General features: G+C 42.2%; 1 protein-coding gene across 1 annotated transcript in view; it reads left to right on the forward strand.

Annotated features, from left to right (window-relative positions):
- ARHGAP15 (Rho GTPase activating protein 15) overlaps positions 1-27172 on the forward strand; it is a 467991-nt gene that overhangs the window by 229086 nt on the left and 211733 nt on the right. The window contains exons 7-8 of the mRNA XM_084643055.1: positions 20551-20649; positions 22731-22857. Of these exons, the coding sequence (XP_084499181.1) occupies positions 20551-20649; positions 22731-22857 (226 nt within the window). The remainder of the gene's footprint in view (positions 1-20550; positions 20650-22730; positions 22858-27172) is intronic.

A 27172-nucleotide genomic window follows, 5' to 3' on the forward strand; every position in this document is an offset into this window, starting at 1 on the left:
CATAAAACCTTAGCAAGTAAGCTCAAAAATTCCAATTTTCTTAAGAGTTTTTGTTTTGTTTGGCAGTTTTTAAGGTTTAAAATATATGTCTGACCTGATATTGCTTTCTAGTTGTCAAGTGTCACTCACTACTATATGATATCTGTAATAGTGTGATAGGAATGAGAGGGGATCTGAGAGTCAGGGGTCCATAAAATAGTGCTCTGGTAATGGACATTCTATCTTTTAGTTTGTTTTGTGGGATAAGACTGGGTCTCCAGTCACCTAAATTGTACTTGAATAAATATGCATTGTGATATCATTGGAAGAAGAAGCCATATCAGTTTTCATATGCTTTATTTGTTCTCCCATTGTGTGTACTGTATATTTGCTAATGACAGGAAGCGGAGTGATTGTCATGGAGCTATAAAATCCAACTAAAATCTCATGGTTAATGAACTAAATAGCTTGCGATTTCCATGGCTGGTAATTTAGCTTTTTTTTTTTTAATTTTAGATTCTCATGTTTTGTCTCTTAAATGATTGAAGGAAATGCCACCCCAAAACTGCATTTGGAAACACTGCCTCATCCCAAGTCTTCCTTTAAAAATATACAAAGAATACTAAGCTTTAAGACACATCATATTTAGAAAAGAGGGAGAGCCTGCCAAATCCAAGCAACCACTTCCTAATTCTACTCACAAATAGCAGGAAATTACTTATTCGTCAGTAATTCAGCCACAAAAGTTATTGATTATCCAGCCTCAATCATGAGTGTTGATGGCCAAATATTTTGCGATTATTCTCTGTTTAAATCTAGGAGATGTGATTTCATTTCTGGGAACCAGAGTTTTTCTTTTTTTTTTTTTTGCACGATATATCACATTGTGGCAGAACCCTGCAGATTATCCAGTTACTGTGAATGGTGTGAGAGTCTGAAACTTGACTGACAGTGTTTTGTAAGGAAACTCTAGTATTTCAAAATTTCAGACACTAGTAGGGTTGCCAATTCTGGTTGGACATATTCCTGGAGGTTTCATCACATGACATAATCTTTAATTAAAGATTAATCTTTTAATTCCTGGAGACTCCAGGACAATCCTGGAGGGTTTGGTAACCCTAGACACAAGTTTTAATTTTTATGTTTTAAATAATTCCTTTCATCCTTGGAAAGTGTTACGTTTGGCATTAGGAATACCCTAGTACATGTTAAGGGTAGCTATCTAAATAGTGCCTTCTCCGTGCAGCACTTTAGAGTTCTCTTTTTCTTATTATATCCTTTTAATTTTCATATAAAGAACTAATAATTCAGCCCAAACTGTTAATCTTGTATTTAGACATTATCTTATAGGGCCTTTTTGTGAGTCACTTATTCAAGCTGGTGAGCAGTTACTTACCCATGTAGTATCATTGATTTCAGCAGCACTATATGTGTTAGTACTTGCTCACTAATCTTAGTAAGGGTTTCACAATTTGGCCCATAAGTAGTAGTTTTTCACAACAAATATCACTCTAGTTATGTTCCTGCATTCTAATTTTTAGCTCCATCTGAAACCAAAAATTACTATAATTTCTCACTTGACGCAGACAACAGTGTCACTGAGAATGAGTTGATAAATTTCAACCCACTGAAGTATCTTGGATTTCATTTTGGTTGGGAACTGTGGGAAAATTTCCATTAACCTCCATCCTATGATTGTGCCTTATGCTAATCATAACCATATCACTGTTACTGTGTGCTCCCCTCATCTGTTTATGGTACCCAGCAGTTATCTTTTCTCTTATATTCAAATAGCGAGCTCTTTGAGACAGGCGCTCTCTCTTCACTCTGTGTGCGTGTGTGCAGTGCCGAGCATAATGGGACCCCAGTGCTGAGTGGGCCTTCTAGGTGCTACCACAGTACAAATGATAATAATTCATTTCTGAGTCCATTCTCATCACCTTGAGAGAAGTCACTAAAAGACAATAGTCATGTCTTGTTTAATGGTGGTTTCCGATGTGTTCTTTCTTCAGCTGGACTGGCTACAGTTTAAGAAAATAGTCTGCCTGGTTCATTTAAAATTCTCCGTTTTCAGACTTTCAACTTTAATTAATGTTTCTACTTGTCCCACACAATATGCTGTATTTTTCCTTGTATTGGGGGTGGGCAGGAAAGTAGTTTGAGTTCTGGTTAGAGTTAATACTTTCAGAGCCTGTATCATTTTTTTTTTCAATAATCTTTTGTGACAGGTTGGTCTGTTCTCCATCTCTATTATTGTCCATAAAGCAAATAATATCATGACATGTTTTAAGAAAGTTGTGAGGGTGATTTCTCAATATGTCCCTTAACCAACTTGAGGTGAGATTAATTTACTCAATAAATCCTGACTCACCAGGGAACTTGGTGGTCCCACAGATATGTCAGGAGTTTTAGAAGCCGCACTTTTAGGATGAAATTCATTGGAGGCTTGGAGGCCTCGCACAAAACATCAAAGTGATGCTGCACTGACAGATACAGATTATGCTTCCATGAAAGGAATCTCTATAGATGGTCTCTCCATTCTGGCTCTGAATAGGCTGAGGCATAGGGAGGGTAAGTCAAGGTCTGGATCACTGAATCTACATTTATTAGATCCAGTAGCCCCAAACCCTGTTATAATTTGCAGGACAGTGGAAGATGTTGAGGAGGAGGGCCTGCAGTGCAGGTTTGTGGGTGGTTTATGGCTGGTAGAAGGTATTGAAATTAATTTCTCACAACCCCTATAAAGATTGCTGAAGTTTTGTAAAGGGAGAATTTCAGCATTAGTGCATTTATAATGAGTGACATGTTATTTTCTGCCTTTCCCTATAAGAGCTACCTGGAGACAGCTATTTTCAAATGACAGAAATTTTGATTGTCTGATATTGTGAAATAATATTTTGGGCTATTTATTTATGGCATTGCTACAATACTACTTAGAATTCCATGTGTATTTATGGGCCAATGCTTGTCCACAGCTGTCAATGCAGTTCCAGAGTTGAGAAAAAGTGGAATCCTATGATCCTCTAATTGTTTCCAAACTTGATATCTAGGGATTGCAACATCACCTGTCCTGGGATTTTGAGATGCAAAAGTCCATTCTGTGGATCCCTAGACTAGCAAATTTACATACTGAATGGCAGCTGTGCTCTTTAAAAGAAACCCATGCTCCAGATTATTCAGTGATCCTGAATTTCTTATAAAGTAAAATTGATTCCAGATCCTTAGGACTGAATAATTGTTCCAGGATTGTGTCCCCTCATTTAGTGTGTCTTTGGTCTTTATGAAGTATAGCATGGATATCTGTCCATACCTACCAGTTGCTGTATAAATATAAATACTTATGTAAGTACTGTCTAACAAAATAGTTAATTTTTAAACTACATAGCTCATTTAGATCCTAACAATATAATTACATTCTTAGTAAATATCAACAACATCATTTTAAATTTAAAATGTTAAATAACTAAGTAAAAAGATTTTAATGAATATATTTTGCAGATAATGGAAAGAAAATACTAGTTTACAGAAACATTTTCCTAAATGAATGAATGAAACAGCCTTATTTCACACAATTTATAGTAAGCTGTAACTTTTCCTATTTTTCCAGTATTTTTGTGCTGATGAGGATGGAGAGATGAAGATGAAAGCACAGATTTTGTGTGTATGTTTTCCAGTTGCTCTGTGCAAGAAAAGTAAAGATAACCATCATAGATTTACATTCCTGCCAGCTAAGATTAAGAATTTGACACAGCTGGCACGATACATGTTCCTATCATGGACCAGCTTTGATGTTTCGTATCATTGTTAAATAGAATCCCAAAAGCCAGCTATCCTGGCACAATGTTACACTATCATTCAGCAGACCTGGTTTGAGGGAAGAGACCTTTTGCCTCCCTTGCCCTTGGCCAGATGAGAAAAGTTCCATAGTAGAGAATGGTGTTTGGGTCTCTAGCTTTAGAAGGATTCTTGCATTTTTCTATTGCATTGTCTAATGACAAATGAATAAAGTAGTGTGAACAACTCTTTTAGAGGACTGACTACACATGCTGCATTTCCATTATGTGGAAGGAATATCATTAGAGAAAAAGAAGAAAAACACTTCATGCAAAGGAGGCAGCAAAAATAAGAATGAGAAAAATATATATTCAGTACCACTATTTCATCCTTATGAACTACTTCTCTCAGCAGTGGGTACTTCTCCCCACAAATAAGAAATACACATCTGCGTTCCATACTTTTCAGGTACACCTTTGTTCACTGCTAACAGAATTAGCATCACTATTATAATTCAGCAGATTTCTGTTTTTCACTCAAACCTGGATTAGCACTGATTTGGGCTGGAGGGCATTCAAGCTGCTGTTCCTCTTTTAGCTATATTTCTCTGTAAACATTTAATTGTTTCAAAAGCAATGTATAGTGTGCAAAAACCTGAATTCAATGCAAATAAGTCTGTGCAGCTCTAAAGTTAACAGGTGTTCTCATTAGTATAAGTAGACAAGGAACGATTCTCAAATGTTTTATAAACACTTATAATCATGGCCAAATACGTTACTATAAGTATAAAGATACTTATAGCAATGTCTCTTTCTCCTGTTGTGTAATCTCAGCACTTATTAATAGGACATGTGTGTGAGTAAATGAAATACCCACAGCAGTACCTGCTTTTGCCTTCAAGTAATGTAGTTGTAAATATTCTCTGCTACTGTTGAATAAATCTACAGTGTCAACAAAACAAAATGTACACGCATGCAGTATTTAAAACAAATAAACAAACATGTATATCCTTTAGACCGATTGTACTGAAAACATAGCACACATCATCCTTTTGATGTTGTTTGGTACAGTGACTTATGTTGCGTTTCATTCATATATATCATAATGTGTGATAACGTGCATATAAAATTGGACAGCAGGACTATTAATCACAATATCTTGTCCCGCTGGTAAATCTAAGAAAGATGGCGTTCCTCAAAGAAACCACTGCCAATATGTGTGTGTATGTGTAATATATAAATACAGATTGTGAAGGCAATAGCAGGAAAATATTGCCGCAAGGGAAAAAGTATCCTGGAGAAGGTTGTGTTATATTACTCTGTCTTAAATCTTTGAACAATATGCACAATTTTCTTTGCCCCTGTTTCCCCATTTAGTCAGAGAGTATTGTTAAATTGTGTCTTGATTATCTCTCTTGCTTCTCCATCTTCAATCATTTGTTCTGTCTATCTTCCTTCCTACTTCCCTTGCCTTTGTCTCCCTCTCCCCCTTCCTACCTTCCTAATGCTTTCTGTTTTAAAACCGTTATGCCTTGATGGCGGCCATCTCCATCTCCCTTGCCTGAATGACCGACAGAAGTCTAATGTGCCCCACTCCCATTACATCATTTGTAGCTGGGAAAGCCAGAAGTGTGTCATCAGTTCCACTGTCAGGGGCAAGCACCAGCAACCTAGCTCAATGGTTAGAACCAGGCTGAGGGGGACAGGAAGTGGAACAGGGAGCCAACAGGCTGGCCTGGCTAGTCTTCAGGCTCAGTTGAAGGTGCTCAATCCTAACATACATTAACCAGCTCTTTTTGGGAGTGCAACACTGGTGCTTGATGCTGGGTCTTAGTGGTGAACGGCCGGGTTGGCTGCTGTTTGCAAGAGAGCACGTTCAATGTCATGACATCCAGCATGGTCTGTTTCTGTGTTCATTGTACATTTCCATTCTTCCCTGAGGGAAGAGGAGAAGAGAGAGAGAGAGAGAGAGAGAGAAAACGTATTATACTTGTCAGTGGAAAAACACAATTTCAAAGGCCAAGACATGATCATGTCATTAAAAATAGTTTGACAATACTGACATCCAAGCTGGCCAGTAGTATTTTGCTGACAAAAAGACTAGCCAGACACAGACTGAACAGGATTTCTGGAGTTAATCATTTGTGCCCTATTGGAGTAAAATGTGGCGTTGATTGGATAAAAGTGCTCTCAGCTTGTAACTTTGGGCATTATTTATGTAACCCTTCTGCCCGTCAGAGTTGGCAGCAACAAGGGCCGGGTTCAATATCTAGGGGTTCCATTCCAATAACACAATGCAAACCGGCTCGAGCCCCCACCCAGTGACCTGGGAAAATATATACCACCCCCGCTGGGCGCCTCCAAGAGGCAATACTTCCCCTCTCGCAAGCACATAGTCTGAGTGTAGCAAAAGTCTTTTAATAACAGAGAGAAACAATGTGGCATTATGTTGGGGAAACACCACCAACAGGATTCATAACACAACCCATGAGCAAAACAACCCCACCCCAGGCAAATTGGGGCATGCCCTTTTCCCTTTGGTTCTTGAGTCCAGCAACCCCAAATCACCCAAAGTCCCAAAAGTCCAATGCCCCAAAAGTCTCTGTCCCTGGTCAGGGCAGCCCCAGAGTTCGAAAGTTTATCGGCGGAGCTTTACCTCCCAACCTGGGTGGAAATGGGACGGGGGTAAGAGGCACCTTACGTGATCTGAAGCTGACCGCCCCATAGCTCCATAGCGGCGCTCCGCCAGCCGCCCCACAAACTCCTTCGCTCAGCTGCGCTCCGCTCCGCCAGCCGCCCCACGAACTCCTTCGCTCAGCTGCGCTCCGCTCCGCCAGCCGCCCCACAAACTCCTTCGCTCAGCTGCGCTCCGCTCCGCCAGCCGCCCCACGAACTCCTTCGCTCAGCTGCCCCACGAACTCAGCTCCACGGCCCACAAGCAGCTCCTGCCATCCACACACTGCTCCGCGTCGAACTGCTTCACCAGCCGTCCCGCAAACTGCTCCACAATATATCTTCAGGCTCCCCCACTACTTAACACAACACTCAGTGATTTCAGCTCTTAGGTGAATTCAGCTTATAGTAGGGGAGCCCCAGTGCTGGTGCACTGTCAGCCCAAAGTGAGCTCAGCAGCCTATAACTAGACTTCTAATGAAATCAAAATTAGCTCTGATATTCCACAGTGGAGAGAGGAGGAAGTGCAATCAGCATGTAAGGCCCTCACCAAGGGGCCCATGCCACCAAGTACTACTACTTGTCCCCAGCCTCTCTCCATTCACACAGTTTTGGAACCCATGACCCTTGCCTAGCGAGTGCTACTTAGTTGATGGTGAATCCCTCCATCATAACAAAAGGCCACGTACAGTTCCAAGCACAGTTCCCATAATCAGGGTAATAACAATTTATTCTTCCTGCCCCAATAACAGAGACACTGGGGATCCCGCAGCAGCCAAAGTGACCATTTGGGCAGCTATGGTCTCATTCTAGGCGTGGTGGGTGTGCCTATGCAAATGAGATCGGCCCCTGAAGTTCTTTTCCACAACTTGCCACACCTCACCACCAGATGTCAGGGTGGAGCTCATCCTGACACTGCTTACATCCTCCCCCCAGCCGAGACTTTGTCGTCCCGACAAATCACACTCCCTTTATACCAACTCATTGGTTTCCTCCAAAGGGCCTCAGGAAGCCCACTTTAGCTTCCACAAGCCTGTGTGCTAAATGTATTGGCTCCTCACTAGTCACCCCAGGTGCATCATAAGTTAACCGTTTCACTGGTCTTATCACCCTGTCTCGTCTATTGAGAATCTCTGTTGCCGAGGTAGGGGGAACATCCTCTTGAGTGACGGATGGAGAGGCTTCCCTGGAGGGTCCCTCGGCTACTGGCGTAGGCCCCTGCACTCCTAGTTCTAACGCTGGAGGGTCCACGGTGCCCAGGACATCCTCTACCTGTCTGTCCCCATTGTCCAATAACCTGTGTGTGTCATCACAGGGGGGTCTCATCAGCAGCACCGGGGTATCAGAAATGGGCCTAAATAGTTCCGCCATTGGGTTTAGGGCGGAAGAGGGAAAACTCTCGTTTGGTTCAGCTGATCGAGACTGAAATCTTGTCTCCATCCCAGGATACACCAGGGTTGTGTCTTCCTCCTCAGACTCACTCTCAGATGTGCAGAATAGGGGTAAGTTAGCTGCAGGGGGCCCACTGTCTGTGTTGGATGGCGGCTTTGGTCTAGCACCTCTGTTCTGCCCGGCGGCCCTGCCGTGGCCCATCTCACAAGGGGTGCTTACCAATTCCCCCACAGGGAGCAAAAGGTTTCTATGCACCGTCTTTATTTGCCCTGGACCGTCTTCAGGTTTGATCTTGTAGACTGGCAGATCTCCCAGCTTTTCCATCACCAGGTAAGGTATTGCCTTCCATCTGTCAGCTATCTTGTGTTTGCCAGCAATACCCAAATTTCGCAGCAGGACTCTGTCCCCCGGCTGGAGCTCCTGCGAACGCACTCTAGCATCATATCGATGTTTGTTGCGGTCTGCGTTCTTCCGAGCCGCAGCGGTAGCTAAGCGATAAGCATCCCGCAGCTTTTCTCTTAGTCGGGATACATACTGCTGATGAGTTTCATAGCTATCTCCATCCTCTGATACACCAAAGCACAAGTCTATGGGTAATCTTGGTTCTCGCCCAAACATCAAGAGATATGGGGTGACTCCCGTAGCATCGTTCTTTGTGGCATTGTAGGCATGCACCAGAAATGCGACATGCTGGCTCCAGGTTGCCTTCTGCTCTGGTCGCAAAGTTCCCAACATATCTAATAGGGTTCGATTGAACCTCTCGGGCTGAGGATCACCTTGGGGGTGATAAGGCGTTGTCCTAGACTTTTTAATTCCTGCTATCTTCAGCACCTCCTTCAGAAGGTGACTCTCAAAATCCCGCCCCTGATCAGAGTGTATCCGAGCCGGGAATCCATAGACTGAGAAATATTTGTCCCACAATACTCGAGCAACGGTGGTGGCCCTCTGATCACGTGTGGGATATGCTTGTGCATACCGTGTAAAATGGTCAGTCACTACTAGAATGTTTCCAACATTCCTCTTGTCTACCTCCACAGACAAGAAATCAATGCATACCAACTCCAAAGGTTTGTTGCTGGTGATGTTCTTGAGATATGCAGCCCTCGTGGGCAGAGTTTTCCTTTGAACACATCGAGCGCAAGTCTCACATTTCCTGCGAACATCTTCAGCCATTCGGGGCCAATAGAACCTACTACGAATAAGTTCCAGAGTCCTCTCCATCCCTAAATGCCCAAAGTCATCATGCAGGGCCCTCATGGCCAGGGCTCTGTACTTTTTTGGCAGTACTAGTTGTGCTCGTTGTTTTTGTAAAGGGTCAGTGGTCATTCGGTGTAGCACTCCCTGAATCAGTTTTAGTTTGGTCCATTCTCTCAATAGTAGTTTACCCTCCGGGTTAGGTGGGACAACCGCAGCTGGGCTTCGCCCCTCCCTTTTGGCAAGTAGTGTATCACGAATGTCAATATCTTGCCGCTGGGCTTCTTGCCAGTCAGCCGCATTGAGCATGGGCAAAGGAGATTGGTCTAATGCAATATAGTTCACCGAAGCAGAAGGCATGCATTCAGGGGGCAGGCCCAAAGCTTCTGCAACACATCCCTGAAAGTCTTCACGGGCCTCTGGCTCTCGGCGACTCACACTGCAAATAGCTCTCACTCCATCTGTAGGTATCACAGCAACTTCTGGAGCCTGCGGACGCCTGGACAATGCATCTGCATCTACATTGCTTCTCCCTGATCGGTACTGAATGCTGAACTCATAGCTAGCCAAGGCGGCCACCCATCTCTGCCCTGTAGCATCCAGCTTAGCACTTGTTAACACATAAGTCAGTGGATTGTTGTCTGTCCACACCTGGAACTGAGCACCATACAAGTAGTCTCGAAATTTCTCAGTGATGGCCCATTTCAAGGCCAAAAACTCCAGCTTGTGGGTGGGATAGCGAGTTTCACTATCAGACAATCCTCGGCTGGCAAAGGCTACCGGTTTACATTTGCCTTCCACTTCCTGGTACAGGACTGCTCCCAGACCCTCCAAACTGGCATCAGTATGCAGGATAAATGGTTTGCTTGGGTCAGCAAAAACTAGGACTGGAGCATGAGTTAGGCAAGTAATGATTTCTCGAAAAGCCCTTTCACATCTCTCATCCCACCGTGGCCCAAATGGTGCAAAGGGGCCATTGTGTCTCTGCACAGGAGGCTTTGGGGACCTCCCCTTATTCTTGGACTTAGATTTGTTCTTGCTGGACTGATGTCCCCTGGTAAGATCATTCAGAGGCTTTACAATCGTAGCATAGTTTTTCACAAATCTGCGGTAGTAGCCACTAAATCCAAGGAAGGTCTTGAGTTCTCTGTAGTTACTTGGACGTGGCCATGTAGTGAGTGCTTCTATTTTATCAGGATCGGTACTCACACCTTCTTGGGACACAATGTGACCCACATACTTCACTGAGGTTCTGCAGAACTGGGGGGTCCCCGTCCCCAGACCCTCTGGCAGCTACCGGATCTCTCCCAACTGATCCTCAGCTTTCCATACACTAAGGAGGGGTTTTCTTCATTACGGCACTTGGCAGCACTGTGTCCATCCTGACCACATCGGTAGCAGAAGAATTGACCTTTCCCCCTTCGCCTGGGGGGGATGGTGGCTCTAAGTGCGGGCTTCTCAATCGCCACAGTTTGAGGCTTCTTATTCCTAGAAGTCTTAACTCGGTCAACGGTACTTTGCAGCTCAGCTATCCGTTCCGTCAGGACCTGCATTTGTTGGGCAAGTTCCTCTCTGGTGCTCACCATCAGTACACTGGCCATTTGCAGTGGTGTTGTGCTGGCTGGCTCCGATGTTTGGGCTTCCCAAAACTCACTGGCAGCCTGCCTTTCTTCCTCCTCTCTGACCTCTTTTATCAGCTGGGAGTAACTTGGGGGATGTTCCCGTCGTTCTCTTAGCCGGAGATGAAGTAGAATCGGGTTCTGATACTGAGTTCCTCTTACAATTTGAGCCAGTCTGGTCTGATCCATCTGCTCAGCAGTCACTGCTCCCCTCATGACAGCTCTCTGAAGCAGTCTCTCCAGTCTCTGTATGTAGGCTGAAGCCTTCTCGCCCTTTTGTTGTCGGGAATTAAGGAACTTACAGTAGCTGTCTTCAGGGCCCTCTACGCTCCCAAAGTTGTGTTCAAGGGCCTCTAGGCAGTCCTTCACACTGACCCCAGGGTCAATGAGCTTCAGGGTGCGAATCACATCTAATGCTGGGCCGCCAAGGCTCTCTATAAGGCATCTTCGCTTTTCTGCATCTGGTACGGCCCACTCTTGCAGCATTTCAGTGGTATGCTCTAACCAGGGTTCAAACTCCTCCTCCCCTGCAAATAATCTTAACTTACGACAAGAGTCTGACTCAGCATGGGGCAGCACAACCTTTTCCAATATTTGCCCCAGAGCTTTTGTCCAATCATCAGCCGAGGCTGCAGCCTCCGAGCTAGAAGCTGCTGAGCCAGGGCCCAACAAACCTGACATATTAGCCATTATACAAACAGTAATTTCCTCAAAATATAAGCACAAACAAAAAAAAATATAAATTGTTTCCCAATGTAGTGGATCACTCAACAGGTGCTTGCGAGGGGTACTGACCCAGGCGATCCCGGACGAGCCCCCAAAAATGTAACCCTTCTGCCCGTCAGAGTTGGCAGCAACAAGGGCCGGGTTCAATATCTAGGGGTTCCATTCCAATAACACAATGCAAACCGGCTCGAGCCCCCACCCAGTGACCTGGGAAAATATATACCACCCCCGCTGGGCGCCTCCAAGAGGCAATACTTCCCCTCTCGCAAGCACATAGTCTGAGTGTAGCAAAAGTCTTTTAATAACAGAGAGAAACAATGTGGCATTATGTTGGGGAAACACCACCAACAGGATTCATAACACAACCCATGAGCAAAACAACCCCACCCCAGGCAAATTGGGGCATGCCCTTTTCCCTTTGGTTCTTGAGTCCAGCAACCCCAAATCACCCAAAGTCCCAAAAGTCCAATGCCCCAAAAGTCTCTGTCCCTGGTCAGGGCAGCCCCAGAGTTCGAAAGTTTATCGGCGGAGCTTTACCTCCCAACCTGGGTGGAAATGGGACGGGGGTAAGAGGCACCTTACGTGATCTGAAGCTGACCGCCCCATAGCTCCATAGCGGCGCTCCGCCAGCCGCCCCACAAACTCCTTCGCTCAGCTGCGCTCCGCTCCGCCAGCCGCCCCACGAACTCCTTCGCTCAGCTGCGCTCCGCTCCGCCAGCCGCCCCACAAACTCCTTCGCTCAGCTGCGCTCCGCTCCGCCAGCCGCCCCACGAACTCCTTCGCTCAGCTGCCCCACGAACTCAGCTCCACGGCCCACAAGCAGCTCCTGCCATCCACACACTGCTCCGCGTCGAACTGCTTCACCAGCCGTCCCGCAAACTGCTCCACAATATATCTTCAGGCTCCCCCACTACTTAACACAACACTCAGTGATTTCAGCTCTTAGGTGAATTCAGCTTATAGTAGGGGAGCCCCAGTGCTGGTGCACTGTCAGCCCAAAGTGAGCTCAGCAGCCTATAACTAGACTTCTAATGAAATCAAAATTAGCTCTGATATTCCACAGTGGAGAGAGGAGGAAGTGCAATCAGCATGTAAGGCCCTCACCAAGGGGCCCATGCCACCAAGTACTACTACTTGTCCCCAGCCTCTCTCCATTCACACAGTTTTGGAACCCATGACCCTTGCCTAGCGAGTGCTACTTAGTTGATGGTGAATCCCTCCATCATAACAAAAGGCCACGTACAGTTCCAAGCACAGTTCCCATAATCAGGGTAATAACAATTTATTCTTCCTGCCCCAATAACAGAGACACTGGGGATCCCGCAGCAGCCAAAGTGACCATTTGGGCAGCTATGGTCTCATTCTAGGCGTGGTGGGTGTGCCTATGCAAATGAGATCGGCCCCTGAAGTTCTTTTCCACAACTTGCCACACCTCACCACCAGATGTCAGGGTGGAGCTCATCCTGACACTGCTTACATTTATAATCCTTCATCAGTTACTTCTTCAACCAGAAGAGCAATAATATTTTTTAATTGAAGACTATCATGGAAACTGTTGCTTGTGAGTTGAAAAAAAGGTGACTAGAAATAATTATAACTTAAATGATAATGGTGAAAATTCAACTTTATTCAATTTGATATGCAATGGGCAGATTGTCTATCTCAAATTACAGTCTGGCTTTACTAACCTCTAACAGTCCTTTTATCTCAGCTCCCAATCTGAGTAGCCAGGCTTGGCATTAAGGTGTTCTGCACAAGCTAAGGGGGACGAGTCCTCTATACCTACAGTTCTCTGCATGTTAACCCTCTAAGACAGGCTATGAGAGCCTTCTCATCTCTGTATATTCTTGTGACTCACACAGGGGACAATAGCTGACTTATTTGCGGAGCATAGGCTCTACCAGCTCCAGCCCATTTCTTCCCTGCCTTTCTACCTGTGCTGCTGCTGGTCAGAAGGTCTGTTTCCCCTTCCGGAGTTTCCCAAATACCATCCATCTGCCTTGGAATTGGAATCAGATCCATTCTACTGCCTCAGGGATCCTTCATAGACCAGGAAGAAGGGAAAGAATCTGCCCTATAATGCATATATAGGACTGGATTCTCTCCTCACTAATGCTGGTGTTATTCAGGAGTAACTGGTGCAATTAACTGGTAAAGGGTAAGTGAAAGAGGAAAGAATTAGACTCAGAGACACATCTTCTCTTTTGAACAATCCAAACTTTGAGTACAGAGGATTTTATTATGCTGAAGAAGTGTCTATTCTAAGAACTCTGAGGGCAAAATTGTTTGGGGGTATCAAAGAGACATCTCAATGTCAATTAAGAAAGCACTCTTCCTTGTAAGTTTGACCTCAAACCAGTAGAATTTTGTATCCACTTGAAAACCACTCTTTCTTGTAGCCCAAACATTTGTGTAAAATAACAAATTACTTACTTGAGCAGCTTGTTTTGATCTGATGGCACTACTGAGGTTTTCACCAAATGTACATGAAATCAATCAGACCTAAACACACTGAAAACATATCCCATAACTTCTGGAATAAAATGGGCTCACAATTGTTAACACTGGGGAAGTTGTAAAAATGCAGGAGTTATTTGTTGCCTCTTTTATTTAGCAATGTTTGGATTTAGTAACAATTATTTGAAGCGTCAAAAGAATCAGGGTAATTATAACATAAGGTTCAACATTGTTAGATATGTAGAACATTTGCTGTTGCTCAAAACAAATATTCCCAAAGAAAGTATAAAACATGTTTTTGACTTGCAAAGTTTTTGCAGTCTATCATTTAAATTACTTAAATAAAGGGAGCTTTACTACTCCCAAAAGCTGAGAATATAACACCCTCCATGCATATTAGTTTGATCTTTTTGACAGACCAGAAAAGTGTTTGTGTGTGCCAATTAAAACAAAAATGGATCCCCAGTGGCTTGTTCCTCACACAACTTCTGAAGACTGCCATCATTGTTTGCTGGGGTAACCTTGGATAAGGCGGCTATCCAAAGTAAACAAACTTTTCAAAACTTTCATGACAGATGGGGGTTACAAATGCATTTTAATAAAAGAGTTGCCAAAGCAACTTTTTTGCAATCAGCATATATTTACTTAACATCTAGCAACATTGGGAACACAAGACAAATACTTTCTCACAAAATGTTTTAACAAGAAACATTTTTTTGGAGAGCTGATAGAAGACCTTTTTCTTCAAATTGATATTTCACCCTCATTTTTATATTAACTTTGCTTGACATGTCAGAAGGACTATTAGAGGTTAGTTAAGCCAGACTGTAATTTGAGACAGACAATCTGTCTGATAATGTAATTTCCGTAGTGGTCATAAACACCTTTCAGTCCACTAAGTAATTTAACTATTAGCATAACCATGACAATGTTAGCTTGATAGGCGATATCATAGCATGGGTATGTGATGCAAGGTGAATAAAATGCAGTAGAATACTGATTTTTTCTTTGCTTTTGTTCATTTTGTTCATTGTTTGCATATTTACGTCATTATAGTAGAGCACAAATAAGTATTTTATATAGTCTTCTTTTTACTGCTTACTCATTCAGCACAAACATGGCAAGAGACTTGATTATCAAAGAGAAAATAATTTAGATTAATTTCTAGCAATGAAATACACTTTTGAGGTGTTTTAAAAAAAACTACAGATCTCTGTTTTTGTTTAATTCAATTCAAATACAATTCATACCAAATTAATTAAACCACTAAGAAGTGCCAAATATCTCCAAACTTTATTTTAATTAAAATTCTACTTCTGCTCACTTAGGGTGTGGATAAACCCATGAATATCTGCTGTATTCTGTACCAAAATTATGCTATACTCTAATGATAAATGTAAAGAAAAGGGGAAAAAACCTAATTTCTTAACCTTTTGTTTCTGGGTGAAATTCAGGCATTTGCAGGCCCAGGCATGTGTCAATAGGGTTGGAGGTGGGGGGGGGGCAGTGCATTGCTGTATAATTATATGAGGAGAAAATCATAACCCCCAGATCTGTGCATGGAGATAGCTGCTCCCCAACATGAAAAGGTGGGAGGTCAACCACCTCCACAGCACCATTTCTTTCCTAAGCATGGTGACTGGCTGAGCTGGGGAATAAGGTGGCCCTATGTGGGGCAGAGGAACTCCATGCTTGGCTCTCCAAAATGTCTGAGGAAAATAAACAGCATGGAGCTTTGTTATCCTTTCGGTGCCCCCTTTCCATGAGAGGGATCAGGACGGCTAGCAATGACTGAAGGGCAGCCTTGGGAACATGGTACAATAGACACACATTTCCAGAGTTCAAGGGTTGGGGAGCATGTGAATTGGGTCATTACTGTTTCAGAGAATCAGGGTCTCCTACCACCTGTCTCACAGGGGGGTAAACCCTATGCCCTATGAAATGGTGTGGGTGAATCTCTGCAAGAGGAACATCACCGAAATTCCAAACATAAAGGTGTCCACTAATTCACAATTAAAATACTTTCTGTTCACTAAGGGGGAAATGCTGGGTGCATAGGTACCAGATGACATCCAGTGAACAAGACTGTTACATTGCATTTATAGGCTCCCTGGAGCCCATGATGGGTTTCAGACCCTGGAATGTCAACAGGCATGGTTCTACATAGGCTACCTGCATCCCAGCACTCAAGACATTTTAAGGAGTGAACTGTGCAAGGAACTATAGTTCTGCACTGGGTTCATCTTTTTGTCATCCCCCTACATTAAGAGTGTACTGGTTCATAAGGGAGTGTTGCAGCCTCAGCCTGAAGTAATTGCTGTAGGGTGATTCCATGTCCCAGCCTATGCTCTGTCTCCTCCCCATTCTGATGCAGATATTCATAAAGCGCAGATGGGCTACTCAGAATTCAACTGATAAGCTCTGTAATACTAGTTCGTGATTCTTTGCTATTGTTTCCTTTTTAAAAGCTTTCAGATATATGGTATATTTCCGGCAATGATCTCATATCTTGTGTTTATTGTGACTGGAAGGATGTTTTTGTGACTTAAGCACAGGTCTGGGTTCTGGACTTAAGTTTTTTTTCTTGGCTATGAATTTGGGGAAGTCACTTAACATTGCTGTGCCTCCATTTCACAATCTGTACATTGGGATTAATATTACCTGTCTCTCAGGATTGGTGTCAGGCTTAATTCATTCATGTCTGTAAAGTGCTTTGAGATCCTCAGAAATGAAAGTGCTATATAAGGCCAAATTATCTTCCCTTGATGGGGGACAGAACTGTGTTCTACTGAGAGCTCCAGAGAAATGGTAATAGCTACAGCAAGGACTCATTGAATGGCCACATTCCCCATGGGCCCTGGTCTTATCACCAACTACCACATTGATTTCTGGGCTTCTCCTTCAAGCCCCTCCAGTTTCAGAGGAGAGGTTGATCCATCTTTTGCTGCCACTTCTTCCCACCATTCACCCCCAGTGGACTTTTCACTTCACTGCTAGGTGCCCTGTATCAAGGTTTGCTCTAGACTGTCTGAAATTAGCCTATCACTAAAAACAGGCCTTAAATATGTTAGAGATGAACATGTGCACTTTGATATAAGTGCACTTATAAGTTTGTTTTGTCTTTTTGTTCTCTCATATGAATTTCTCTCCTAACCTCCCTGGAGTTTCCAAGGCTCTTATATATATTGTATGTCAATAGCATCTTTAAAATTGCTTCTACCTTATTAAATGTGGCTAAAGCAAACGTAGAAAGTAAAGCAATGTGCGTATAGAAATGTGTATGCAAATAGAAATACAGATATTTCAAGCAATATCTTGGAGATTATGTAAAAATGCCCTTGTGGCTCCCTTGAACTAGTACAATGGTTACCAAACTGAGGTCCAGGCCACCAATGGCCTGTGGAAAGCTGGCTAATAATGTCATGCTGGCTTCTCCCCCTTGATTCCATCTCCAAAATTGCACTAAAGATACTTAAAAATATTTTCCCCATAAGCAATTGTTGCAGTTGCCCAAAAGAATGTTACTCAATGACCAATGGAAGGGAAGGTGGTCTATGGTATACTGTCTTCATAGCAAGTCAATGACAGAGCCAGAAAGAGAACCCAGTAGTCCTGATTCCTAGTCTTCTGTTCTAACCACTGGATGACACTCCCTCCCCAAATAACAGAGCGCTATACAAGTTATTTATTCCTTTTAGGTATCTAGTATGTATTGACAATATCAGCAATTTGTTAAAGGTACATCAACACATAGTTGCCAGAATACATGCCTTGAAAACATGATATGCAGAGAGAAGGGATTTCAGGAGATATTTAAATAAGAGGAGTAATAGGCAAAATGGAGACTGGCAGCTCTAGCTAGAGCTCTTCATACTTTTGCAGAGTTGTGTTTCATTTTTGTCTAGTCCCTATGTTTATTTCAGCTATGCCTGATACAGAGATGGCGTGTTAGCCTGCCTTAATATTGAACTATTTACACTTGTTAGTTATACAGCATTTAGGGCAGTGATCATAAATTGTTCAATCACAAGGTTTAGTCAAAGCTAGAATTCTTTACTGATGTCTTTTCCCAAGGGTGTTGGAAATTTGATTGTTCAAAGTGCAAGTATGGTTTAGCAATCCTTTCCAAGAACCATTTATCAGAAATCCTAAAGAGGTAATATATAAAAGTGGGATGGGAAACCTACACATTAAATGGGATTTACCAGCCAAAGCCTTTGAAACTGCTTTCCTGTGAATGACTGGAATGGAGCAGAACAAAGTCAATTACTGACTGTAATTAAGAAGTGGATGCATTTAAACTGTAGAGAGCAGTAGCAGTCTTCTTGAAATTGCCTAGTTACTGTGAAGATTAGTATGAAGAAAGAGAGAAACGGACTTGAACTATATCTTACAGGAAGTATATTTTGAATGAACTATCTTCCTACAATTCTGTGATCTATTTTACTGATTTATTCATAAATCACCATTTATATATGAGTTTACAATAACACGTTCAGACACAGAAACTTTCAAAATGTATTTTGTTTTCGTCTTGTTAGCAATGAAGTGTCTCTTTTTCATATCATACGGTACAATGTTGTTGCAATGTTGAAATACTTGTATTTTAATAAAGCCTGAATTTACTGAACGGAAGACTGAACTATGTTGTGTCCTTCTTTAGCCTTCAAAATACAGTAAATCTAATAATGTATGTTGCTCTTACTTTGAAAATGTTATTCCTTTTTATAATTGTAATAATTATTTGTTTATACTGAAAGAGATGTATTAGATTGGATTGTCTTCTGTGTTTGGTTGAATTAATTTCTGCATGTGTATGTTAATAAATTGTGATGTTATGTAATACATTTATAACTCAAAAGCTTTCAGTATAAACCAGAGACATAATCAGAGTTCTGGTTACCTTAAATTGGATTTTGAATTTGTACTGTTGCTAAAAAAAGAGAGCGGGATCTTACCTTTTTAGTTCACAAGCAGGATAACAACACTGGCGTTGGGAATCAGTGAATTTGAGATCTACATGATAGTGATTATGCTAGGGATTAATATAATCAGCTATGGGCTGATCGTCTCCTTTCTGGAAGGGGCTCTGAATTTTCCCCAATCATTCTGAAAGTCTGTCATCTCCTTCCTGCTCATGATGGAATGGGCAGCATGTCCACTTCCAGTGCCCAGGAATCCCAGTGGATCTGCAGGAGTCTGCAGATGTATATCTGCACAGAAGCCCTGTGACTTGAAACTAGGTCCTGGACCTTTTGCCCCACCTTCTTTAGCTCTCTGACAGGATGGCTTCATGGAGCTGTGCTGCCAAGAGTCTCCTTAGCTGCTGCTGATTCTGGAACCACCTTTTAGAGAGGTTTCCTCAAACCAGAGAGAGTCACAGAACAGTTGTTAAAGCCTTGGGCCGCATTGCCTTTTGCCACCTTTTCTGGTGTCATGGCAGGGAAGAGGAGATGGGGAAATGATGTGTGCTGATATCAATGGGACTCATGTGGTCATAAGGGTCTGTGCTTGTGGATATCACTCCACGATGAAGGTTTGACTAGCAATTAAGCACTCCAGGGTGTGGTCAAATTAATAGCATTGCAGCTTAGGTGATAATGACACTTGGCCTTTGCACCTTGATGCCTTAAAATGAACTCCAGGTGTAGTGAGACTAGACAGTAACACCACACCATATCATGTCTCTCTGTTTAAATGAACATCCAAGTCCAAATCTTGCCAACCTTATTACATTTTTCCTCATTCCTTACTTGGACAAAAATTTCAGTGAGATTCTTGCTTGTGAAAGACTTAAGTAAGAGCCTCAGGATTTGGTCCCCAGTTTTAAAGTTTGGAGCATGTCTGAATGAATGGCCAAATTTATAGACCACTTGTACATCCCCTATACTCTGAATCTTTCATGCACAATCTCTCTATGTGATGACATGGGCATTATCTGTGTCTCTTTGTCAAAATATGAATAATTCCTATAACACTTCAGAAAAAGTTCAGACTGAGAGAAAGATAATGTCTGCATATTTGCATCAAATATTACCAGCTACATTAGAGTGTAGAGCTGCATGTCAGGGGAATTAATATTCTTTTGGTAAATATTCCCAGTGTGGGGGGTCAAAATGTAAATTGACTTGTATTCAAATAAACTATTTTCCTTGGTAAATGGGCTCCTAATTACTTTGCTGTAGATATATCTGTATGTTTTTTTTAAAAAAAATAAATAACATTAATGTTACTTTGACTGAAGTGTTCAGAAAGAGGCATGCTGGGGTCTTAGATAAATATATTTATAATCTTCAATATAGAGAAATCAAATATAAAAAAATGCTAGCAGAGTTGAAACAGAAGTCTAAAATGATAGGAAATTCACAATTAATTCTAACACACGCATGTGCATTTTTTTCCAGAGAGCCTTAACTTAAATTTGAACCGTCTGTCTTAACTTTGAATTCCCTGGCTTTTCTTAGCTTGTGTCACATTAACATTATTTTAGTATTCTTTGTATTTAATAGTTATATTACTGAGACAATAAGTCATTTGTTGTGACATAGACTAACAGTTTTCAAGAGAGGTTCAAAACTGCTTGGTAACTCCCAGTTCTCTAAGAGATAATTACTGGCACAAAAAGAAAGCATTTCAGTGTGTGAGAGAATATATATTACCAAAAATAAAATAAAATACAATGATCTATCTTGCCTGGTTTGCTTACCTGTCATTTCTTCCCCCCTTCCTGCAACCAGATCACAACAATATCAGGAAATGAGTTCCTCCTTCAGTCAGATATTGACTTCATCATATTGGATTGGTTCCACGCTATCAAAAATGCAATTGACAGATTGGTATGTATTTGTTTTGGCTGTTACCTTTATTAATTAAGATGTGGTAATTTAAACTTCATTTGCTTAGGCATCTATACAGGTTTTAGACAGGCAGAAAGCTAGCTAGCTAGAGAGACTTTCCTTTATTTGAAGGATATATAAATATGTATGTATGTATATCTTGTACAAAAAAAAAGTCAGATAAACAAGGTTGTTGAACTAAAAAGTCATTTGATTCCTGTCTTAAAACAGAATGCTGCATTTATTTCTCTGGAATAACAAGGGCATTGGTTTACTGTGGGTTGTAAAAGCACACAAGCGCTTAATAACTAATGAATTTTTACATTTTCTGTTTATGCAGCCTACAGTATATAATCTTCAATAGAACTCTTAATACATTTGAGCCTTTTATGCATTTTCATATTACTTATTCACAAGAATAGCACTAGCAAATAATATTCCTTTGTAACTGATTGCTGTTATTCTCCCAGGAAGGCTGGGGTTTTTCTTCTAGAAATAAGCAGGGCTGTATTTTCTGAAAACCATTTTTAATTACCCAACCCAATTCAGCCATAGTTTTTTCTTTTTTTCTTTTTGCTATACTCAGTATAAATTCCAAATCCCTTTTTTCTATCTATGCCTGATCCAAGAGCAGATTTCTTTTTATAGGACATTGACCCCTCTTGAATACTGCAAAATGTAGTAAGAAAAGTTATCTTTGTTTGCTGAATTTTCCAGGGGATTTTGCTGAAACTGAGTTGATGTTACCTGAAACTGGTCTATGTGAACATGGTCTATGTGACACATCCAAAAGGGTTAATTTGTACATGGCTACAGCTTCTTTAAAGAGCTATAAACAATGTAATACCTGCAAGCTATAATCAGCCAAGGGAAGTTTGATATGAGGATGTATGTCTTCATACATTGTATTTCATTGGTCAAATATACTGTCACTTATATACTATTGGAGCGTTTTGGGTGGAGTTTCTCTGGAAGCTCTTTCTTGCTTATGTTGTTCAGTTAAGCTCCCATAAATTCAGTTGCTGGGATTTTTTTTTAACATGCCTCTAAGGGTGAAATCCTGGCTTTAAGGGGCTGAGTCTCTTTGGTGGGCAGTACAAAGAAATACATAAAGGTAGCTGCTCAGCTGATGTAAATTATCATCATCAGTGGAGATATGACAGTTTATACCAGATGAGTGTCTGCCCCATGTTGTCCATGCAGGACAGTGGCATGTGCATGTTATCAAGTCAGCGTGGACTGAGGATTATACACAGATGCAGCAGCTGCTGTCACTGTCTTCTTAGTGTATGTGCAATGTGCCTGAGGTACCACATGACCAGGATTCATCACCAAATTTGGTCTGCTGGTTAGATCATTAGCTTCCCTGGTTTGGGCCGGGTACCAACCGGGAGGGCAACGTGAACGCTGATCCATGCCCCCCACTATAACTATGAAAAGGTGCAACGTGCATTTATCTTTAAAAATTCATCTGAGCTTGTGGACACCAGAGTGATTACATCTCCATTTTGCCTGGTCATACCTCTTTTGGGGTGTTGAGTATTATCAGCTACAATAGCACCTCCCCTCTTGTTGTAAGAGACCAGTCCCATTCTGGTTGCTTTCCATATGGGTGAAGTAGGACAAGAGGGGATTGTTGAGTCCTCTCCTTCTCTCCACCTCCAAAATGCATTCAAACTGAATCCAATCACACATTAGTGGTACTTGAAACTCAACAGTTACTGTAATTTCCAAGATAGGAAGCCAGACTATTTTAAACAAACTTCCTCTTTGCAATAATTCAGAAACACCCTTTGGAAACACATGCAGTGGGGAAATCATTTCAGTCACCAACATAAAAAATTAGGCCTTTTGTTTTCCAATTTAGCATCTGAAATTTATCTGAGAAATTAAAACCAACTGTAAGGGTTATAAAACAGCAGTCTTATGGTGAACAGGTTTTGTATTACACTTTCCTTAACTTAAATATTCATTATATCATCTGGTATAAGTGTCTATCCGTTTCTGATTCTATGAATGTTCTGTAATTTTGTACTTAATTGTTCCATATAATATTTTTTTTAAAAAATCATTATTTCCAGCCAAAAGAACAGAGTTGTACACCAAGAAATCTGGAGTTCAAACTTCAAAGATCCTCTAGCAGTGAATTACTGAGCAGCTTAAGTACAGAGTCCAAAGAACCAAAGTCTGAACACAGAAGATCTCTAAGTAAGTTTTTTAAACTAAATAACGGTTTGTATAAGATAATTTGTTTTATGCATAAAATGTAATGAAACTAGGAACTTAATATTAGGGCCTATTTTTGCCCTTGTTGGGTAAATAACTTACGTCTAAGCAAAGGACAGTTTTTATCTGCAGGTATCTGAGTTGCGGGGACATTGTCTTCTAACCTAAATAAATTTCACATGAAGCAAAGACATATATCCAAGGTGTTTATTTTAAAAGTAAGAGTCATGGATCCTATCCTAACATTCTATTACAATGACTTTATTTCTATTTCAGGAAAATAACTAATTTTGATAGAGGAATTTTATCTGATAGAAGTTTGTGCACTTCAGTTGTGTACCGGAAAAGGCAGATCCTTTGCTTCAGACAACTAGAAACATTACTATAATTTTATGAAAAAAACTAAATTCCAAAAGTCTGAAGTTTTACTTTATTTGCCTAGGATGATTATAAGGGAAAATTCTCTGAAACCAGTGTTGATTTATTCTGCTCCAGATAATCTTTTTTTCTGAAATTGTATTGAGATGTTGATGATTTTGTGAGGACTAAAGGCACAGAGCTTTTTCATGGGTTCCTGATGCCATACACACCCTCAAAACTAGAATTGTTTCCCTTTTTCTATATGAGATACATGTACTGATTCTAAGATAAACTCAGTTTCCCATGTGCCTTGAAATTCACACAAGTGGTGGAGCTCTGTGCAGGCACAGGAATTTGCCTGTGCATAACTCTCTGCAGGATCGTGGTATTAAATGTTAAGGTGATACAAGCCTTAGAAATACCACAGCTAGATGGATGGGTGATTTATTCTCCTTGATAAATGGGTTTAAATATACGTAACAACAGTGAGAATTACATATGTATATACAAAAGTAAATTCAGTTAACTCCCTCATTTTGAAACCTATAGCCATATTTGGTTTCTGTAGCTTGTCCAGTTGAATAGATTTGTTTTTCTCTTTTTAATGGAGTGTAAAGCAGGTTTGATTGTAGCATGTAAGAATGTTCTTCTATGTCTTTTATTGTATTATTACATTGTATTCTTTGCTACACCTTTTAAAAAAGGCTCAACAAGCCGTGAAACAGTCTAAGGGCCTGATTCTATTTCAACTAGAGTTAATGGCAAAGTGCCTTACAACCGTCTCACCATTTGCTGACCGTTTTTGTTTTCATGGTATAATTCTTATATTTCACTCAACAATGATTTAAGAGACAGAACAGAAGAAACTGATCACCACCAATGACATAAACTTAGTCTACATTTCTTTTTTAGACCTTAGAGAATTGTGATTGGCCTCTTTCTTGTTAGAGGCTGTTTAAACAGTTTAAAAATTTGAAAGTATCTGGTGTGAAATCTCACCGAACTGAAGCTTATATTTAAATACTGTAGATTGCATTGCTTAAAAATATGTATCTGGATTTTTCCCCCATGAGATTAAGTAATTATTTGGAATTAGAAAAATCATAGTATTCACTTACTTATTAGCAGTCCAAGCACAAACTGTATTGTCAGTTTTCTGCCTTTGGCTTTCTGTGCCCTTAATGTTCACACAAGTATCGTCGCCAGAATTATTGGCAGCTAGAGCCAAAATTGCTTTAAAAAGGCATGAGAACTGGTAATGACACATTGTTAGCAGTTAACAGGAGGTCGTTTCATTGTCCAGTTTGACTGCGGAGCACAGATATGTGCAGTATCTGCAGTAAGTGCACTTAGAAAGTTATTTTGAAGTTTAAACCTTTGTCATCTTTCTGTTACTTCCATTTTATTGATGACTGTCAGCAAAGTCAATTTTTTTTTAAAAAAAAGGATTTTTAAAGTATGTTTATTTCTCAGCCTGACAGAAACCAAGAAATTGAAAGCTTAGGAAGACTCTTTGTGGGGAAGGAAGGCAACTGGTGTGAGCTAAAGGGCTACTGACACGGCCTGGAAAATTTTAATTACTATTCAGAGACAATTCAGATTAATCTGTAATTTTTTCTTTACATTTTAAATATAATGCTGGTAAAAAAGTGTCAAAGGTCTGGCACAAGATATTGAAAGTTTCTGCTTATTGATTGAGCAAGTATCATGGGGACAACAATTATCTCGGGTTTCATCCCAAACTGTCCCACCAGTGTATGTCTCCGTTCAGATCTGAGGAGACCTCTAGGTGATGAGGAGTGAGAGTTAGGTTTCTATGCTCATTTAATCCTTAGTGCCTCTGTGGAGATTCCCAGAAATGGTGGCAATTAGCACCACTAATGATGATGGTTTCTGAGACTTGGACACCGATTCCAATTTGGAAAATCAGCAAACTCAGTTTACGCAGGCCCCAGAACATCGGTCAGCTCAGTCATACAGATTTTCAGTCACCACTAACCTGGTCTGGATTAAATCCAATAACCTAATATCTACTTTTCTTCTTAAATTGATAGTTTGCAAAGTTTCCCTGTGTTGATATGGTGGCATTGATTAGGGTGACCAAACATCCCGTTTTTAAAAAGACAGTTCCGTATTTAGGCCCTCCTGCTGGTGTCCTGACTTTTTCTTTAAAATGGGCAAATTGTCCCATATTTTCTGTCTCCCCCGCCCCATCATTACTGGTGTGTCCTGCTGCTGGCCAGATCCCTGCTTGTCAGCCGCCTGCCCACCAGCAGCGCGGGGAGTGTGCAGTGACTGCCGATGGGGTTGGGTGTGTAAGGCTGGTGTCATGGCGAAGATGCAGCGCGTGGGGCCGGGCACTCCCCATGCTGGTCTGTTAGCGCAGCCCGCACTGTGTGCCAGCTCTTGGCCAGCAGTGCCCTAGCCCCCGTCCTGTTTCCAGCCAGTGCTAGCTGCGCACTGCGAGCTGCTGTGGCTGGGGAGTGTGGATAGGTGCCAGGCGGTGGCCAGTTATGTGTTGCCTCTGCTGTCCACCCATTGGCCCTTTATGAGCTCCCCCTCTCACTATCATCTCCCTGCTTTGCCTCATCATCCCCGCAGCTCTTCCATATCCCCCTGGCAAGGCATGTCCCACTCCCAGCGCTGTGCTGAGAGCCAACCCCTGGTCAGAGCGTTCAGCTCACCAGCAGCTTGCTGGGCCGGCTCCTTCCTTCCCTCACTGACTCGGGCTGGGCCAGAGCCCTGGGAAAGCCGAATACTCTGTGGCCCGGGGCACTGGCCAGGAGGAGGTGAGCCCTGCATGAACCAAAGGCACACACAGTGCTGGCACAGGGAAGTCTCTCTGCCCCTCATCTAAGCTCTGGAGTGGCGGGGGGAGGGGAGGAGGTCGGACGAGATGATCATAATGGTCCCTTCTGACCATAGTATCCATGAATCTATTAAAGCAATTTCCAGCATGTTCATGCCCTGAATCTTCAGGCTCCACAGCAACCCCCAGGGCAGAGGCTTAGCACCCTCTTCATCCGCCCTGGGTCCTGTCCCTTAGTACCCTCCTCTGCTGAGCCACCTCTCTGGCTGGGTTCACTGCAGCCCCTGCAGTAAGATTCCCTGGGCCCTGGTGCACAATGCATCCTTAAGGCTTCACCCCTTCCTGCCTGTGCTGTAGCTGGGGACAGCTGGGTTACGTTGATGGCCAGCAGCAGCCTGGAGGTGTTAGCTGCCTTTCGACACTGTGCGGACAGGAAGGGACAAGCAGCTTCCAGCCACATGGGGGGGGGGGGTGGGAGGGGAGAGAAGAGATGAGCTTTGTAAAGACAAGGCCTAGGTCATTTCCCCTCCACCCCCCACGTCCCCCACAGCCCGCAGGTCCCTCCTGGGGGCCCAGCCAGGCATGGAGGGCGGAGAGCCCTGGGCAGGGAGGGTTGGGTTGGTTGGTCACCCCTCCATGTGAAAGAGGTGTTCAGGAATGGTGGGGGGCGGGGTAGGGGTGTGTGTGTGTCACCTCTCCCCTTATGAACCCTAGTCTTAAGGATAAGAAGGTAAATAAATAGAATCCAATTACACAGTATTTCTTTTTAACGAGGGCTCAGTCAACTTGATGTTAATTTGAAGGTTTGTACTGCATAGTTCTGCTTGATTGCTGTTGAACTCACTGGAATACAAGTAATTTTACAGGTGTACCATATTCAGCACAGGGAAATATAGTCACCCTAGTATTCATAAACATTATCATTTCAATCTAAGACCTCAGTTCTGCCCTCTGATATGCAGGGATCCATTACCTTGTATTTTACAACAGTAGTCACTGCACAGCTTTAATTTATACAGCTACTACTTATGCAGTAGGGTAGCCTCTTGCCCTGTGTCAATGGTAATAGGAGCGCTTAGCCCAGTTGGAACACTTTTTGCATTAAAGCAGAATCCTGCACTCTGGGAT

The sequence above is a fragment of the Lepidochelys olivacea genome (genome assembly GCF_965140295.1).
Source record: "Lepidochelys olivacea isolate rLepOli2 genome assembly, chromosome: 11".
Taxonomy (NCBI): Eukaryota; Metazoa; Chordata; order Testudines; family Cheloniidae; genus Lepidochelys; species Lepidochelys olivacea.